The 17084-nt window shown below is 37.7% G+C and overlaps 1 protein-coding gene across 21 annotated transcripts in view; it reads left to right on the forward strand.

The window, feature by feature from the left end:
• Nucleotides 1-16883, forward strand: part of DGKB (diacylglycerol kinase beta) — a 909303-nt gene extending 892420 nt beyond the window's left edge. For 20 of the 21 annotated variants that reach the window (XM_079932538.1, XM_079932527.1, XM_079932534.1 and 17 more), the window contains one exon: nucleotides 14882-16883. In XM_079932538.1, the coding sequence (XP_079788664.1) occupies nucleotides 14882-15063 (182 nt within the window). In that variant the 3' untranslated portion in view covers nucleotides 15064-16883. Of the gene's footprint in view, nucleotides 1-11528; nucleotides 11635-14881 lie in introns of those variants that run through there. The other variant, XM_079932540.1, reaches the window with a different exon arrangement.
• Nucleotides 16884-17084: the final 201 nt, after the last annotated feature.

The following is a 17084-nucleotide window of genomic DNA, read 5'->3' on the forward strand; positions in this document are numbered from 1 at the left end:
CTGCCCTGTATTCTATCCCCATTGCCACTGCTGCAAGTAAAATCCATTTTACTTCTTTCTAGATTATTTTATTCACCTCCCATCTGATCTCCCTGTCTCTGTTATGGCACACAGCCCCTAAGCTACACTTCCAGAGTGATGCTGCTAAGACTCAGTTTAATTATGTCCGCTCCTTCCCCCGTGATCTTAATGGCATTGTTTGGTGCTCGCATTGCATTCTGAGAATATCTCCGTAGCACAAGGCGTGTTACATCCTACCACTGCATGTGTTACCATCATTTGACTATGTGCACCTCAGTTATGTTTTAAAAAGTATCTGTTCAACTTGGAATCGCCAGCACTAAGCTGAAATAAGCTGGTACCTAGTAGATTAGCAATAAGGCTAATTAAACTTGAGTTAAATTAGGTTATTTGGTTCCATTGATATTAGCTTTCAGCCATATGTTTGGGGGGTGAGTATAAGAAGGTGCTGGTCATTCGTTTAGTCAGTCAGATTCTGATAGGTCTTACCCCTTAGAAAGAGAAGTAAATGACAAATAGACCAGGGCTTCCCAAATTGAAGCATGCATGTGAGTCACCTAGGGATCTTGTTACAAAGCAGAATCTGATTCAGGTCTTGGGTGGGACTGGGAGTCTGCATTTCTAACAATGAAGTCAGTGTTCCTGGTTTGTGGACCACATTAGGAGAACCAAAGCTCTAGAGAGGAAGACAGTTCACTGCAGAGGGATTTTTGCTTTTGCTGTTGTTAATTTTTTTTTTTAATTGTCTGTGGCTCTATTTTTTCCTTTCATTTTTTTAATTTTTATTTTTAACATCTTTACTGGAGTATAATTGCTTTACATTACAATGTTGTGTTAGTTTCTGCTGTATAACAAAGTGAATCAGCTGTATGTATGCACATATCCCCATATCCCCTCCCTCTTGTGACTCCCTCCCACCCTCTCTATCCCACCTCTGTAGTGGGTCACAAAGCACTAGGCTGATCTCCCTGTGCTATGTGGCTGCTTCCCACTGATATCTGTTTTACATTTGGTAGTGTATATATGTCAATGCTACTCTCTCACTTTGTCCCAGTTTACCTTTCCCCCTCCCTGTGTCCTCAGGTCCATTCTGTACATCTGCATCTTTATTCCTGTCCTGCCCCTAGGTTCATGAGAACTATTTTTTTTTTTGATTCCATATATATGTGTTAGCAAACGGTAATTCTTTTTCTCTTTCTGACTTACTTCACTCTGTATGACACACTCTAGGTCCATCCACGTCACTACAAATAACTCAATTTCGTGTCTTTTTATGGCTGAGTAATATTCCATTGTATATATGTGCCACATCTTCTTTAGCTACTCATCTGTCAATGGACACTTAGTTTGCTTCCATGTCCTGGCTATTGCAAGTAGAGCTGCAATGAACATTTTGGTACACGACTGTTTTTGAATTATGGTTTTCTCAGGGTATATGCCCAGTAGTGGGGTCGCTGGATCATATGGTAGTTCTATTTTTAGTTTTTTAAGGAACGTCCATACTGTTCTCCATCGTGGCTGTATCAATTTACATTTCCACCAACAGTGCGAAAGCATTCCCTTTTCTCCACACCCTCTCCAGCCTTTTTTGTATGTAGATTTTTTTGATGATGGCCATTCTTACCTGTGTGAGGTGATACCTCATTGTAGTTTTGATTTGCATTTCTCTAATGATTAATGATGTTGAGCATCCTTTCATGTGTTTGTTGACAATCTGTATATCTTCATTGCAGAAATGTCTATTTAGGTCTTCTGCCCATTTTTGGATTGGGTTGTCTGTTTTTTTGATATTGAGCTGCATGAGCTGCTTATATATTTTGGAGATTAATCCTTTCTCCATTGCTTCGTTTGCAAATGTTTTCTACCATTCTGAGGGTTGTCTTTTCGTCTTGATGATGGTTTCCTTTGCTGTTCAAAAGCTTTGAAGTTTCATTAGGTCCTATTTGTTTATTTTTGTTTTTATTTCCATTTCTCTAGGAGGTGGGTCAAAAAGGATCTTGCTGTGATTTATATCATAAAGTGTTCTACCTATGTTTTCCACTAAGAGTTTTATAGTGTCTGGCCTTAGATTTAGGTCTTTAATCCATTTTGAGTTTATGTTTGAGTATGGTGTTAGGAAGTGTTCTAATTTCATTCTTTTATATGTACCTGTCTAGTTTTCCCAGCACCACTTATTGAAGAGGCTGTCTTTTCTCCATTGTATACTCTTGCCTACTTTATCAAAAATAAGGTGACCATATGTGCTTGGGTTTATCTCTGGACTTTCTATCCTGTTCCATTGATCTATATTTCTGTTTTTGTGCCAGTGCCATACTGTCTTGATTACTGTAGCTTTGTAGTATAGTCGGAAGTCATGGAGACTGATTCCTCCAGCTCCATTTTTCTTTCTCAAGATTGCTGTCACTATTCGGGGTCTTTTGTGTTTCCATACAAACTGTGAAATTTTTTTGTCCTAGTTCTGTGAAGAATGCCATTGGTAGTTTGACAGGGATTGCATTGAATCTGTAGATTGCTTTGGGTAGTATTGTCATTTTCACAATGTTGATTCTTCCAATCCAAGAACATGGTATATCTCTCCATCTGTTTGTATCATCTTTAATATCTTTCATCAGTGTCTTCTAGTTTTCTGCATACAGATCTTCTGTCTCCATAGGTAGGTTTATTCCTACATATTTTATTCTTTTCGTTGCATTGGTAAATGGGAGTGTTTCCTTAATTTCTCTTTCGGATTTTTCATAATTAGTGTGTAGGAATGCAAGAAATTTCTGTACATTAATTTTGTATCCTGCTACTCAACCAAATTGATTGATTAGTTCTAGTAGTTTCCTGTAGCATCTTTAGGATTCTCTATGTATAGTATCATGTCATCTGCAAACTGACAGTTTTACTTCTTCTTTTCTGATTGGGATTCCTTTTATTTCTTTTTCTTCTCTGATTGCTGTGGCTAAAACTTCCAAAACTATGTTGAATAATAGCAGTGAGAGTGGGAAACCTTGTCTTGTTCCTGATCTTAGTGTAAATGGTTTCAGTTTTTCACCATAGAGAACAATGTTGGCTGTGGGTTTGTCATATGTGGCCTTTATTATGTTAAGGTAGGTTCCCTGTATGCCTACTCTCTAGAGCGTTTTTATCATAAGTAGATGTTGAATTTTGTCAAAAGCTTTTTCTGCATCTATTGAGATTGTCATATGGTTTTTATCCTTCAGTTTGTTAATATGGTGTATCACATTGATTGATTTGCATATATTGAAGAATTCTTGCATTCCTGGGATAAACCCCACTTGATCATGTTGTATGATCCTTTTAATGTGCTGTTGGATTCTGTTGGCTAGTATTTTGTTAAGGATTTTTGCATCTATGTTCATCAGTGATATTGGCCTGTAATTTTCTTTTTTTGTGACATCTTCGTCTGGTTTTGGTATCAGGGTGATGGTGGCCTGAAGAATAAGTTTTTTTGTTTTTGTTTTGTTTTGTTTTGTTTTTGTGGCACGCGGGCCTCTCACTGTTGTGGCTTCTCCCGTTGCGGAGCAACAGGCTCCGGATGCGCAGGCTCAGCGGCCATGGCTCATGGGCGCAGCCGCTCCTCAGCATGTGGGATCTTCCCAGACCGGGGCACGAACCCGTGTCCCCTGCGTCGGCAGGCGGACTCTCAACCACCGCGCCACCAGGGAAGCCCAAGAATAAGTTTAAAAGTGGTTTTCCCTGTGCTTTATTTTGGAAGAGTTTGAGAAGGATAGGTGTTAGCTCTTCTCTAAATGTTTGATAGGATTCACCTGTGCAGCCATCTTGTCCTGGGCTTTTGTTTGTTGGAAGATTTTTAATCACGGTTTCAATTTCAGTGCTTGTGATTGGTCCGTTTATATTTTCTACTTCTTCCTGGTTCAGAAAGAACCAGGAAGATTGTGCTTTTCTAAGAATTTATCCATTTCTTCCAGGTTCTCCCTTTTATTGGCATATAGTTGCTTGTAGTAATCTCTCATGATCCTTTGTATTTCTGCAGTGTCAGTTGTTACTTCCCCTTTTTCAGTTCTAATTCTGTTAACTTGAGTCGTCTTCCTTTTTTTCTTGGTGAGTCTGGCTACTGGTTTTTCAGTTTTGTTTATCTTCTCAAGGAACCAGCTTTTAGTTTTATTGATCTTTGCTATCGTTTCCTTCATTTCTTTTTCATTTATTTCTGATCTGATCTTTATGATTCTTTCCTTCTGCTAACGTTGGGGTTTTTTTTGGTTCTTTTTTCTCTAATTGTTTTAGGTGTTAGGTTAGGTTGTTTATTTGAGAGTTTTCTTGTTTCTTGAGGTAGGATTGTATTGCTATAAACTTCCCTCTTATTAGTGCTTTTGCTGCATTCCATAGGTTATGGGTCATCTTGTTTTCATTGTCATTTGTTTCTAGGTATTTTTTGATTTCTTCAGTGATCTCTTGGTTATTTACTAGCGTATTGTTTGACCTCAATGTGTTTGTATTTTTTACAGATTTTTTTCCTGTAATTGATATCTAGTCTCATAGCATTGTGGTCAGAAAAGATACTTGATACAATTTCAATTTTCTTAAATTTACCAAGGCTTGATTTGTGACCCAAGGTATGGTCTATCCTGGAGAATGTTCCATGAGCACTTGAGAAGAAAGTGTATTCTGTTGTTTTGGGATGGAATGTTCTATAAATATCAGTTAGATCTATCTGGTCTGTTGTGTCATTTAAAGCTTGTGTTTTCTTATTTATTTTCATATTGGAGAATCTGTCCATAGGTGAAAGTGGGGTGTCAAGGTCTCCTACTATGATTGTGTTACTGTCAATTTCCCCTAATATGGCTGTTAACATTTGCCTTATATATTGAGGTGCTCCTATGTTGAGTGCATAAATACTTACAATTCTTCTGTCTTCTTCTTGGATTGATCCCTTGATCACTATGTAGTGTCCTTCTTTGTCTCTTGTAATAATCTTTATTTTAAAGTCTGTTTTGTCTGATATGAGAATTGCTACTCTAGCTTTCTTTTGATTTCCATTTGCATGGACTCTGTTTTTCCATCCCCTCACGTTCAGTCTGTGTGTGTCTCTAGGTCTGAAGTGTGTCTCTTGTAGACAGCATATATACAGGTCTTGTTTTCGTATCCATTCAACCAGTCTATGTCCTTTGGTTGGAGCATTTAATCCATTTACATTTAAGGTAATTACGATATGTATGTTCCTATTACCATTTTCTTTACTGTTTTGGGATTGTTATAGTAGGTCTTTTCCTTCTCTTGTGTTTCCTTCCTAGAGAAGTTCCTTTAGTGTTTATTATAATGCTGGTTTGGCGGTGCTGAATTCTCTTAACTTTTGCTTGTCTGTAAAGTTTTTAATTTCTCCATCAACTCTGAATGAGATCCTTGCTGGATAGAGTAATGTTGGTTGTAGGTTTTTCCTTTTTTTTACTTTAAATATGTTCTGCCACTCCCTTCTGGCTTGCAGAGTTTCTGCTGAAAGGTCAGCTGTTAACCTTACAGGGATTCCCTTGTATGTTATTTGCTGCTTCTCCTTTGCTTCTTTTAATATTTTTTCTGTGTATTTAATTTTTGATAGTTTGATTCATATGTGTCTTGGCATGTTTCCCCTTGGATTTATCCTGTATGGGACACTGCACTTCCTGGTCTTGATTGACTGTTTCCTTTCCCATGTTAGGGAAGTTTTCAACTAAAAGCTCTTCAAATATTTTCTCAGACCCTTTCTTTTTCTCTCTTCTTCTGGGACCCTTATTATTTAATGTTGGTGCATTTAATGTTGTCCCAGAGGTCTCTGAGACTGTCCTCAGTTCTTTTCATTCTTTTTTCTTTATTCTGCTCTGAGGTAGTTATTTCCAGTATTTTATCTTCCAGGTCACTTATCTGTTCTTCTGCCTCAGTTATTCTGCTGTTGATTCCTTCTAGAGAATATTTAATTTCATTTATTGTGTTCTTCATCATTGTTTGTTTGCTCTTTAGTTCTTCTAGGCCCTTGTTAAACATTTCTTGTATTTTCTCCATTCCTTTTCCAAGATTATGGATCATCTTTACTATCATTACTCTGAGTTCTTTTTCAGGTAGACTGCCCATTTCCTCTTCATTTGTTTGGTCTGGTGGGTTTTTACCTTGCTCCTTCATCTGCTGCATATTTCTCTGTCTTCTCATTTTATTTAACTTACTGTGTTTGGGATCTCCTTTTCACAGGCTGCATGTTCATAATTCCCGTTGTTTTTGGTGTCTGCCTCTGTGGGTGAGGTTGGTTCAGTGGCTTGTGTAGGCTTCCTGGTGGAGGGGACTGGTGCCTGTGTTCTGGTGGATGGGGCTGGATCTTATCTTTCTGGTGGGCAGGACCACGTCAGGTGGTGTGTTAGGGGTTTCTGTGAAGTTATTATGATTTTAGGCAGTCTCTTTGCTAATGAGTGCGGTTGTGTTCCTGTCTTGCTAGTTGTTTGGTATGGGGTGTCCAGCACTGGAGTTTGCTGGCTGTTGGGTGGAGCTGGGTATTAGCGCTGAGACAGAGATCTCTGGGAGACCTCTCACCGATTGATATTACATGGGCATGCGAGTTCTCTGGTGGTCCAGTGTCCTGAACTTGGCTCTCCCACCTCAGAGGCTCTGGCCTCACAGCAAGCCAGAGCACCAAGACCCTGTCAGCCACACGGCTCAGAAGAAAAGGGAGAGCAAAAGAAAGAAAAAAAAGAAATTAATTTTAGAAAGGAAAAGAAATTTTTTAATAGAAAATAACAATAATTTAAAAAAAGAGAGCCACAAAACCAATAAAGAAATCCACCAATGATAACAAGCACTAAACACTAAACTAAGATAAACATAAAAGTCAGAAACAAGTCAGTCGCAGACAGCAAACCCCAAGTCTACAGTTGCTCCCAAAGTCCACCGCCACAATTTTGAGATGATTCGTTTTCTATTCAGGTATTCCACAGATGCAGGGTACATCATGTTGATTGTGGAGATTTAATCCACTGCTTCTGAGGCTTCTGGGAGAGATTTCCCTTTCTCTTCTTTCTTCGCACAGCTCCTGGGGTTCAGCTTTGGTTTTGGCCCCACCTCTGCATGTATGTCACCCTTAGGCATCTGTTCCCCACCCAGACAGGAGGGGGTTAAAGCAGCGGCTGATTAGCGGGCTCTTGGTCATTCAGGCCAGGGAGAGGGAGGGGTACAGTAGTCATAATTGGAATGCAGGGCCAGCCTGTGGTGGCAGAGGCTGATGTAATGTTGCAACAGCCTCAGGCATGCCCTGTGTTCTCCCGGGGATGTTGTCCCTGGATCATGGGACCCTGGCAGTGGCGGGCTGCACAGGTTCCCAGGGTGGGAGGTGGTGTGGATAGTAACCTGTGCTCGCACACAGGCTTCTTGGTGGTTGCAGCAGCAGGCGTTAGCGTTTCATGCCCATCTCTGGGGTCCGAGCTGATAGCCGCAGCTTGCGCCTGTCTGCGAAGCTTGTTTAGGCAGTGCTCTGAATCCCCTCTCCTCGTGCCCCCCTGAACAATGGTCTCTTGCCTCTTAGGCAGTTCCAGACCTTTTCCTGGACTTCCTCCCAGCTAGCTGTGGCGCACTAGCCCCCTTCAGTCTGTGTTCACACAGCCAAACCCAGTCCTCTCCCTGGGATCTGACCTCTGAAGCCTGAGCCTCAGCTCCGAGCCCCCGCCCACCCCGGCGGGTGAGCAGACAAGCCTCTCAGGCTGGTGAGTGCTGCTCGACACTGATCCTCTGTGCGGGAATCTCTCCGCTTTGCCCTCCGCACCCCTGTTGCTGTGCTCTCCTCCATGGCTCCACAGCTTCCCCCCTGCCCACCCCCAGTCTCCACCGGTGAAGGGGCTTCCTAGTGTGTGGACACCTTTCCTCCTTCACAGCTGCCTCCCACTGGTGCAGGTCCCGTCCCTATCCTTTTGTCTCTGTTTTTTCTTTTTTCTTTTGCCCTACCCAGGTACGTGGGGAGTTTCTTGCCTTTTGGGAGGTCTGAGATCTTCTGCCAGCATTTAGTAGGTGCTCTGTAAGAGTTCTTCCACGTGTAGATGTGTTTTTGATGTACTTGTGGGGAGGATGGTGATCTCCACGTCTTACTCCTCTGCCATCTTGAAGGTCCCCTCATTGTTATTTTTTTAACACTCATATCAAAATAATATGTGCACATTAAAAAAACCAGAATGTATAGCGTTCCAAGAAAAACGGCTAGCCTCTGTCCCATCATTTCTGTGTCACCAGGTCCACTATTTGATTCTTTGGCTGCCTCTTCTGATTGTTTACTGCATGTCTGTAAACAATCTGCTTTGCTGTAATTTTTTTGACTTAATAGTTTTAGGTATATTCTACTTAATTTATGCTATGGAAAGTGGTTTTTAATACTCTTATATTACTCCATTTAACTCTTAATAATAGTTAATATGTACTGAGTGATTTTTATGTGCCAGGTAACATTCTAAGCATTTTGTATACATTGATTCATTTAGTCCTTACAAGAAACCAATGAAATGGACACTATATTAAAGTCTCTATAGTATTTTTTTAATGGAACTTTATTTTATTTATTTATTTATTTTTGGCTGCATTGGGTCTTTGCTGCTGTGCGTGGGCTTTAGTTGTGGTGAGCGGGGGCTACTCTCCGTTGTGGTGCACGAACTTCTCATTTCAGTGGCTTCTCTTGTTGCAGAGCATGGGCTGTAGGCACGTGGGCTTCAGTAGTTGTGGCATGCAGGCTCAGTAGTTGTGGCTCATGGACTCTAGAGCACAGGTTCAGAAGTTGTGGCGCACGGGCTTAGTTGCTCCATGGCATGTAAGTTCTTCCCGGGCCAGGGGTTCAACCCCTGTCCCCTGCATTGGCAGGTGGATTCTTAACCACTGTGCCACCAGGGAAGCCCAAAGTCTCTACAGTATTGATGAGGGAAATTAATTATAGTCATCTGCCCAAAGTCTCCAGATAGGAAGTGGTGGACCCTGGCAGTCTGATTTTTAACCAGTATGCTGTTCTGCTTCTGAAGAAAAATTTTACTTAAATCAATATAAAACATGTAATGATTGAGATTATGAAAATGTTGTCAACTGTAGAACTAAGTACTGTCACACAATTACATTTTCTTTCCTATAAAGCTTTTATAATCTCTTTTTTCTTTGTAAAATCATTATAATAATTCTAATTTTTTTAAACTACATGGTATCAATTAATCTATTATCCCCACTCCCTTCTTTATATGGCAAAAGCCCTTCCCTGCAGGTTTCTTCCTAGGTTTCTTGCAGATCTCTCATCCTGGGTCTCAGTTGGATACCCTTTTTGTTGTTGTTCTTGTTCTTAACAAACTTAATTTTTACAGCACTTTTAGGTTCGCCATAAAATTGAGACAAAGGTACAGAGATTCCCCATATACCTCCCACCACCCGACACACATAGCCTCCCCACTAGCAAAATTCTCCACTGAAATGGTATCTTTGATATAATCAATGAACCTACATTGACACATCATAATCATCCAAAGTCCATAGTTTGCACTAGGGTTCACTCTTGGTGTTGTTCATTCTATGAGCTTGGACAAATGTGTAATGTCTTGTATCCATCATTACAACATCCTAAAGAATATTTTCACTTCCCTAAAAATTCTCTGTGCTTCATCTATTCATCACTCTCCCCCATAAACCCTAGCAACCACTTATCTTTTTACTGTCCCCGTAGTTTTCCCTTCTCTAGAATGTCATATAATTGGAATCATACAGGATGCAGCCTTCTCACATTGACGTCTTTCACTTAATAATATGCTTTTAAGTTTCCTCCATGTCTTTTCATGGCTTGATAGGTCATTTCTTTTTAGCACTGAATAATATTCCTTTGTCTGGATATACCACAGTTTATATATCCTTTCACCTACTGAAGGGCCTCTTGGTTGCTTCCAAGTTTTGGCAGCTATGAAAAAAGCTGCTGCAGACATCTGTGTACAGGTTTTTGTGCAGACCTATGTTTTCAACTTTTTTGGTTAAATCCCAAGAGTGAAAACACTGGATCATATGATAAGAGTATATTTAGTTGTGTAAGAAACCTCCATACTGTCTTCCAAAGTGGCTGTGCCATTTTGCATTCCCAGCACCTATGTATGGGAGTTCCTGTTGCTCCACATCCTCACCAGCATTTGGTGTTGTCAACGTGACCCTCTGTTTTTTTAATCTTTCTTAGCTCATGCATCTGTCCTGCTGGAGAACACACTCAAAAATGTTTCAAAGGACACATAAATGGTAAACTCTCTAGAACCTTTTATGAATGAAAGTATCTTCATTGTACCCTTGCATTTAATCAATCCATTGACTAAGTATAGAATTCTAAGATAAAATTAACTTTTCTTTTGGCGTTTGAAGGTTTTTCTCCATTTTCTTCTACCACTCATGTTTTTGAGAAGCTTAATGCCATGCTGATTTTTATTTTTCTGTAAGTGACCTGTTTTTCCTCTCAGAGGGCATTTAGAATCTTCTTTATCTCACTGTGCTTTGAAATTTCAAAATAATGTGTTATTTGAGCTGGGCAGGACAGGGGTCAAAGTTTGAGGGAAGGTTCTCCAAAGCACGAATTGACACAGAAGTGCAGAGGTGGGAATTAACAAGGAGTGCTTGGGAGATTTGAGTCAGCTCTTGTACTTACCAACTTGAGTGGTGTAGTGCAAGTTACAGAACCTAAGTTTCTGTCCTGTATTGTAAAATAAGGGTGTTGACACCTACCTCCCAGGGTTGTTGAGAGGGTAAAATTAGATAATATATTTTAAAAATTATGAAAAAATATTCTTTTGATATTAGGTATGAGAATTCCTTGAAGATAGAATAGATCCATCTTTATTCCAATCTTATCAGGATGCTTTGATAAGCACTTGCTTCGGTAGATGTGTCATTCAGGGACTGGGTGTTAAGTAGGGTGTTCCTATCACATGAGGAAGAAAAATAACTACTCTTCACAATGAAGAGTATTAGGAATAGTTGATGCTGAGAGACAGGGAGCTAGGAAAGAAAATTGCAATGAGCTGGGCCAAGTACTGCTTGGAGAATGAGTGCAGGAAGACCTTCCAGTCTCCCTCAATTTTAGTTGGACTAAAAGTCTTCAGAGAGAACACAAAAGTCTAGTGGGACTAGACACTGTTCACCGTGTACTGTAAGATATAAACCTCTCTTCTATCCCTTTTAGGACATCGTTTTTCAATTCTATGTTCTTTGATAATATTACTTTTATGGGAGTAGACTTTTGTCAAGAGCAACTCAAAGAGCTGGATGAAACAGGTAGCATGTGAATAACGTGTGTAAAGTACTTAGCATAATACTCAGCACACAGTAAAAGCCAAATCTTGTTATTTTTATTCTTGTTATTATTGGCCATATTACGATTATGAGGTGGAGCTCTCTATCACACCATGCAACCCTGACAACGTCATAGAAACAAGAAAACTGTGCCTTATAATCCTTCATCTGGTTTCTATATGTGAATTTTTATTTCATATTGAATAATTATAAAACTGAAATCATTTTTTTTCTGTTTATATTTTTAGATGTGTCCAATCTTAATTTGAAATAGGAAGACAGAAGTAGAAAGAGTCATGAGACTTTTGCTGCTGTTGTTTTCCAAAGGAATAGATGATAAGTAAAAATGAAGAGTTCCTAATAGAACATCATTCTAATTCTGACAGTATCTATCTTGCATTTTTAACAGTGCTCTTCGACCTTCGTACAGCCATTCCAGCTCCTGGGAGCCCCATCACCATTGCTTATGAGTGCCCACAATTCTCTCTCAATTATAATCTCAGGTTCTCTTCCAAACTAAACAGTCTTGCAAACTGCCTTGCCCATAGCTGGTGCTCCATAAATATTTGATGTATTGAGAAACAACTAAGAAGTAACTACCTGACTGAAAAAAAATGGAAACACTCAAAGAGAACCTAATGTTTGGTTCATGTTTTCAGATTGCTGAGACTTAATATAATAAAATCTTTGGGGGATAAAATCTGCTCCTTACTCCGTATTGTTTTTCTTGTAGATAACAGGTTCTCAAAAAAAGTAGTAATAAAAATACAAGGATGTGGAGCTGAAACAGGCATGTGAGTCATCCCATGCCTGGTGAGGCGCCCTTAACCAGGTTCCTCCAACACAGGCCATCTGAACCTAAATTACACTTAAGTCTCTACAGCTTTCTGAAACCTCACCTGGACTTGCTGTGACTACAGTACCAACAGTTCACCTGGACTGGAATTTTTCTCATCCTTAATGGAGTAGTTTTTGCTCTGCTCAAATATACAAAGACCTATAATTATCTGATGACATAATGTATGCAAAGAGCCTGGACACATACTAGACATCTTATGAGTGCGAGTTTCCTCCATGTAATCTCCCCTAAGAGGAAAACAGCCAGTTGTTTCTCATTTTTATGAATAACAGACAGAAAGATGTTGATTGCATTTTGTACGGAAATAATGTTAAATTAAAGAAAGAGTTATGTACCTTGACCATAGGAGTGCTTAAATAACCAAGAAGATAGATTACAGATAATTTTTAAAATAGGACCATTATCCTGCTTTGAAACTATAACCTAGAATTCGAATTAGTCAGCAGTATGGATTAAGGGTCCCACTGTGTCAGGAGCACTGAATGAGATACTGTGCTATTTTTCAAAGGAATAGCAACATGTGATTTCTTTTAAAAGGGATTGTTAATAAAAAGATAGCTATGATCAAAGAAAATCCAAATAACTTAAAAAATACAAAGGGCAAACAAAATCTCATACACAATAAGTTGAGGTATTTGGGCTATGCTTTGTCATAAATTGATGCTAATCTTTTGTGACTAGAATGATATATTTCTTCCAACATCTTAATAACAATAATTTGTTAATAATCATCTTGTTTTCCAAAAGGCCCTAATATTATCATACCCTCTAAAGGATTTAGTCCAGCAACTGTGAATCAGAAATCTTTATTTTTTTACCTTAGCTACTTACGTTCTGTTTGAATCTAAGGTTATGACATAAGTAATATGTGTTAACTGCCTCATCAGGTACTCATTTTAAACTAACGTATTTTTATAAAAAGATTCATTTTTATTTTCAGCGTTAAAAAAAAATAGTGCCTTTCTGCTTAGCCTTGTATTTCAGCATCTATAACACTATTGAACGTGCTTGTTAAATTTCTCTTTCTTACTTGACTATAATTTACTGGGGATAGAGATTGTACTTTTTTTATTAGAGGTTCATGGTACAGTGTCTGAGGCATAGTAGGGGCTTGATACATTTTGTGAAATGAATAAATGAGTGAATGATGGTGTATTAGGTTTTATACTCTAGAGGAGTATAAAATCAATGGCATAAGGTAGGGCGTAATTTGAAAGTGAATTATTAGGAGACAAAATCTGGTAGAGATCTTTTTCAATCTACATAGATAGGTGCATCCTAGCATCTTAACTGTCTGGCTATTGATTCCCCAATTCATAAGATAAGAAAAATAAAATAAAATAAAATCAGATATCCAGAGAGTTTGAGGCTGGTTTAGCCTGGTGGCCTTTTACAGGTGCAATTTATCTTTACAGTACAAAGAACACTGAATCTTCCCAGAATAACCTGATTCCAACAGAGTTAAATAAAGAGTTGTTCGTTTATCCTGATTTTTAACATAGTTCTGTCTTTCTAGACTGTGAAGTAAATCTCCATTTCCCAACAGCCCCAGTGCTGATTTTAATGATCGTGTCCACGTGACATCCACTTTTTTTTGTTTCATTGCTATTAGTCAATGACAAGTGAAGGATATTCAGTTTAACTTGAAAATGTCAGCTATGCACTTTAAGAGATATATTTTTGCAGCTTTTAATGAGGTGGTGTTTCTTTTTGAAAGAAATACTCATCTCTGATGCGGGTGCTGTGCTGGTGACAACTGATATTTAATAAGCGATGGTTCTTATATTAGTCGCAGTTCTCTAAAGAAAATGTCTCAGATTGCTTTTGAAAAACTCTTAGCGTCACTAGCCCAAAGGCAAGATGTGACCTTTTTATTACATAATGAGAATCATTTATTATCTTACAATGTATCTTAAAGTCACAGACAAAATGCCACTTTGATAATTGCTTTCAATTAGCTTTGAGCATAGCATATATTCATAAAATGTCTTCTCTAATTTAGGCTTGAATTAGAGAAAATTGCAGACATAATCTACTTTAAGGTTGTCTCATTTAAGGTGATTCGTAGTTTTATTTCAAAGAAATCAAAAAGAGTAGCTTTAGAACAGTCTCTCAGAATGTTTTAAGCAGGCTTTTCAATATTTGATTCTATTCTATTACCAATTAATTAACAAATTAGAAAGCTAGTTCATCATTTCTGACCTTTTATGCGCGCTAACTTTTGACTTTCATTCGTAATGATTGTTTTGAAATTAAGCCCTGCAGTTCATATTGAAAGAGAGAAACAATCTGATTAGCAGAGTAAATAAGGCTTGCCTTGATATCAAGTACATCTTGATGTTGGGCTATAACTGGGATTCTGAATACTATAATGGTGCAGCCTTTCCTATCTTAAGTAAATAATACATAACTAATGGTCAATAAATTATACTAGATAATCACGTGGCATGAACAAGGAATTTGGGGGTGTTATTACAAGAGAGGTTAGAAGTAATATGATACTTAAAATGTAGTTTCAATTAAATTTAATTTCTTGGTATCACCCTGAGCATTGGAATATAGTTTAAATACATACCTTATCTTCCTTAAAAATATTTTTGAAATAATAGAAAGTCTGAAAATACATTTTACACTTGTGTTGTTTCAGTAATTCAGGGGATATTATTAACCTTAAGAGAGATTCTCAGAAATTGGTGTTGTATCTGGAGATTACTGTACCCTCTTTGTCTTTTTTTTCCCTAGATAAAAATTATGCACAAGAACCAAGCCCCAATGCTGATGGGCCCTCCTCCAAAAACCGGGTTGTTCTGCTCCCTCATCAAAAGAACAAGAAACCGAAGCAAGGAATAATGCTGTATCTTTTCATTCTTAGAGATTTAATTAGCATAATTGGGCCATGGAACACTTATGCTGGAAATCGTTGAACAATTTCAAGTCTCCTGCTCATGCAAAATCATGGAATTGGTTTAACAGTTTTTGTTACTGAGCTAATGTAAAATCCAGCTATTAGAAAATTTAATGTCTCAGTTTTTATAAGCATCTTTGCATGAAGAAAGCAGAAGTTTACATGAAGTGATACTGCCTATTTTTGTTGCATGCATTCCCATAAATTTTTTCGTCTCCTACCCATTCCTTCTCCAATTTCCATTTACTAACCTGTAAAAAAAACCTGTACAACAAAAAAAGGAAATATCACGGGAAATGTGATTCCAGTTATTAATAAGCACTACTTAATAATGCTACAATAATCATAATTGCAGATTGCTATACTTTTCCCTTTAGAATCAAACAGTATATCAATGATCTTTGACCTGTGAGTTGAGGAGAAGCTTTTAATTGAAAGGTTTTGTTAAATAGTTGTCTACTTGCTGTATCTAAGTAGTTTTTCTTCGACATCTTGATGCTTCTGAGTGGAATTTAAGATATCAGGTATAAAGTATTCTTATGCTAAGAAGTAGGAAGTGGTTTTTAGTTTGTTTAGTTTTGTTTTTAATTCCAGACATAAGTGGAAACATATTACTTGGCAGTAAAGTATGTTAACATGGCAAGCCTTATTCCCTTCTGCATGTGAATTTAGAAGAAAATTCTTAATCACAACAGTAACCAAATAGATGTTTGAAACTATGTGCCTAATAAACTGTGTTTCCCACCAAAGATTCAGAAAAAGATGCTTTGAGAGAAATGGGTTAATGCATAATTAATTAAGCATTGTGGAGAAAATCTATGGTTCTAATGTGCAATTTTGTGATGACTAAAACTCTGGAAGAGAGTGAACTACCCATTAATTATAATTAAAATTCTCACTTTTCACAGACAATAAGCCGTACAACACAATCAAAGTTCAATGGCTGATTTCTTGCTTTTTTGGTCATTTATAAGTATAGACGTCTGTAATTTTCAATGGGTCAGTTAAGTACACTTGAGAAAGTAAATGATTGTATCAGCTCCTTTCTAGTATAAATTGATACCTGTAATAATATTGAGCTCATTGAAGTTAATCATGCATGCATTTGCACCCTCCCCCTCACCTCCTCTACTCCCATCTCTGTGACATTTCAAATATTTATTTGGAAATGACGGCCTAGATTGTTGTTAAAGTATTTCATGGCCTGGGTGGATTCTCTGATTGTTTGAAGAAATTATGGAATAGTATTTTTTTAAGTGTTTCATTAAGCCTATGATATAAAATGAAATGCTATTCTGAGCAGATTTGGTATTGTTCATTCATATTGGCCTGCATCTTATCATTGTATGTTTTATGTTTTCAAACATGCCATAAGGAAAACAAGTGCTTGAAGTGCATGATTTATTAGTTTCTCTCTCCACTCTGCATTAAAGTACTAATGATTTATCAGTTCTATTTTTCTATTGATTCATTCATCTTTGAATTACAAATAACATTTAGTGATTCTGTTGAACATAATCCTGAGCATGGATTTATGGATTTCAAGTGAAATTGCTATAATTTTTGTTCTTTGATTTGAAGACTCAACTGAATGCTGTTATGTAAAATGGCTACCCTCAAGCATTGTGCTATAATGGAAGATTATGTATAAAGCGTATTCTTTTAGTGTTCCAGGAACATTGGATGGTAAATATCAATCAACAATAAGTTTAATTGCTTTGAAAATAAAATCTTTTGAATAAATTAAGACATAATTTAACATTCTCAGGAAAATTATCATTACAATTGCAAATGTAGCAAGCAATCACTTGCCCTTGTATAATAAAAAAAAAAAGTTATTTGGCAGAGCTGTAATCAAGACCAGAAGAAATCTCAAAGCAGTAACAAATGCATTACTGATGTCATGTTACATAACACACACATTGATTTTGTGTATCTATGGTTACAGGTAATAAATATTTTCACATAAATTGACAAAATTTTCTACAATGGGCAGGCAGGCTTTGTGTCAAAAACATATTCAGAAGCCACTAATTACTT

The sequence above is a fragment of the Stenella coeruleoalba genome (assembly GCF_951394435.1).
Source record: "Stenella coeruleoalba genome assembly, chromosome: 9".
Classification (NCBI taxonomy): domain Eukaryota; kingdom Metazoa; phylum Chordata; class Mammalia; order Artiodactyla; family Delphinidae; genus Stenella; species Stenella coeruleoalba.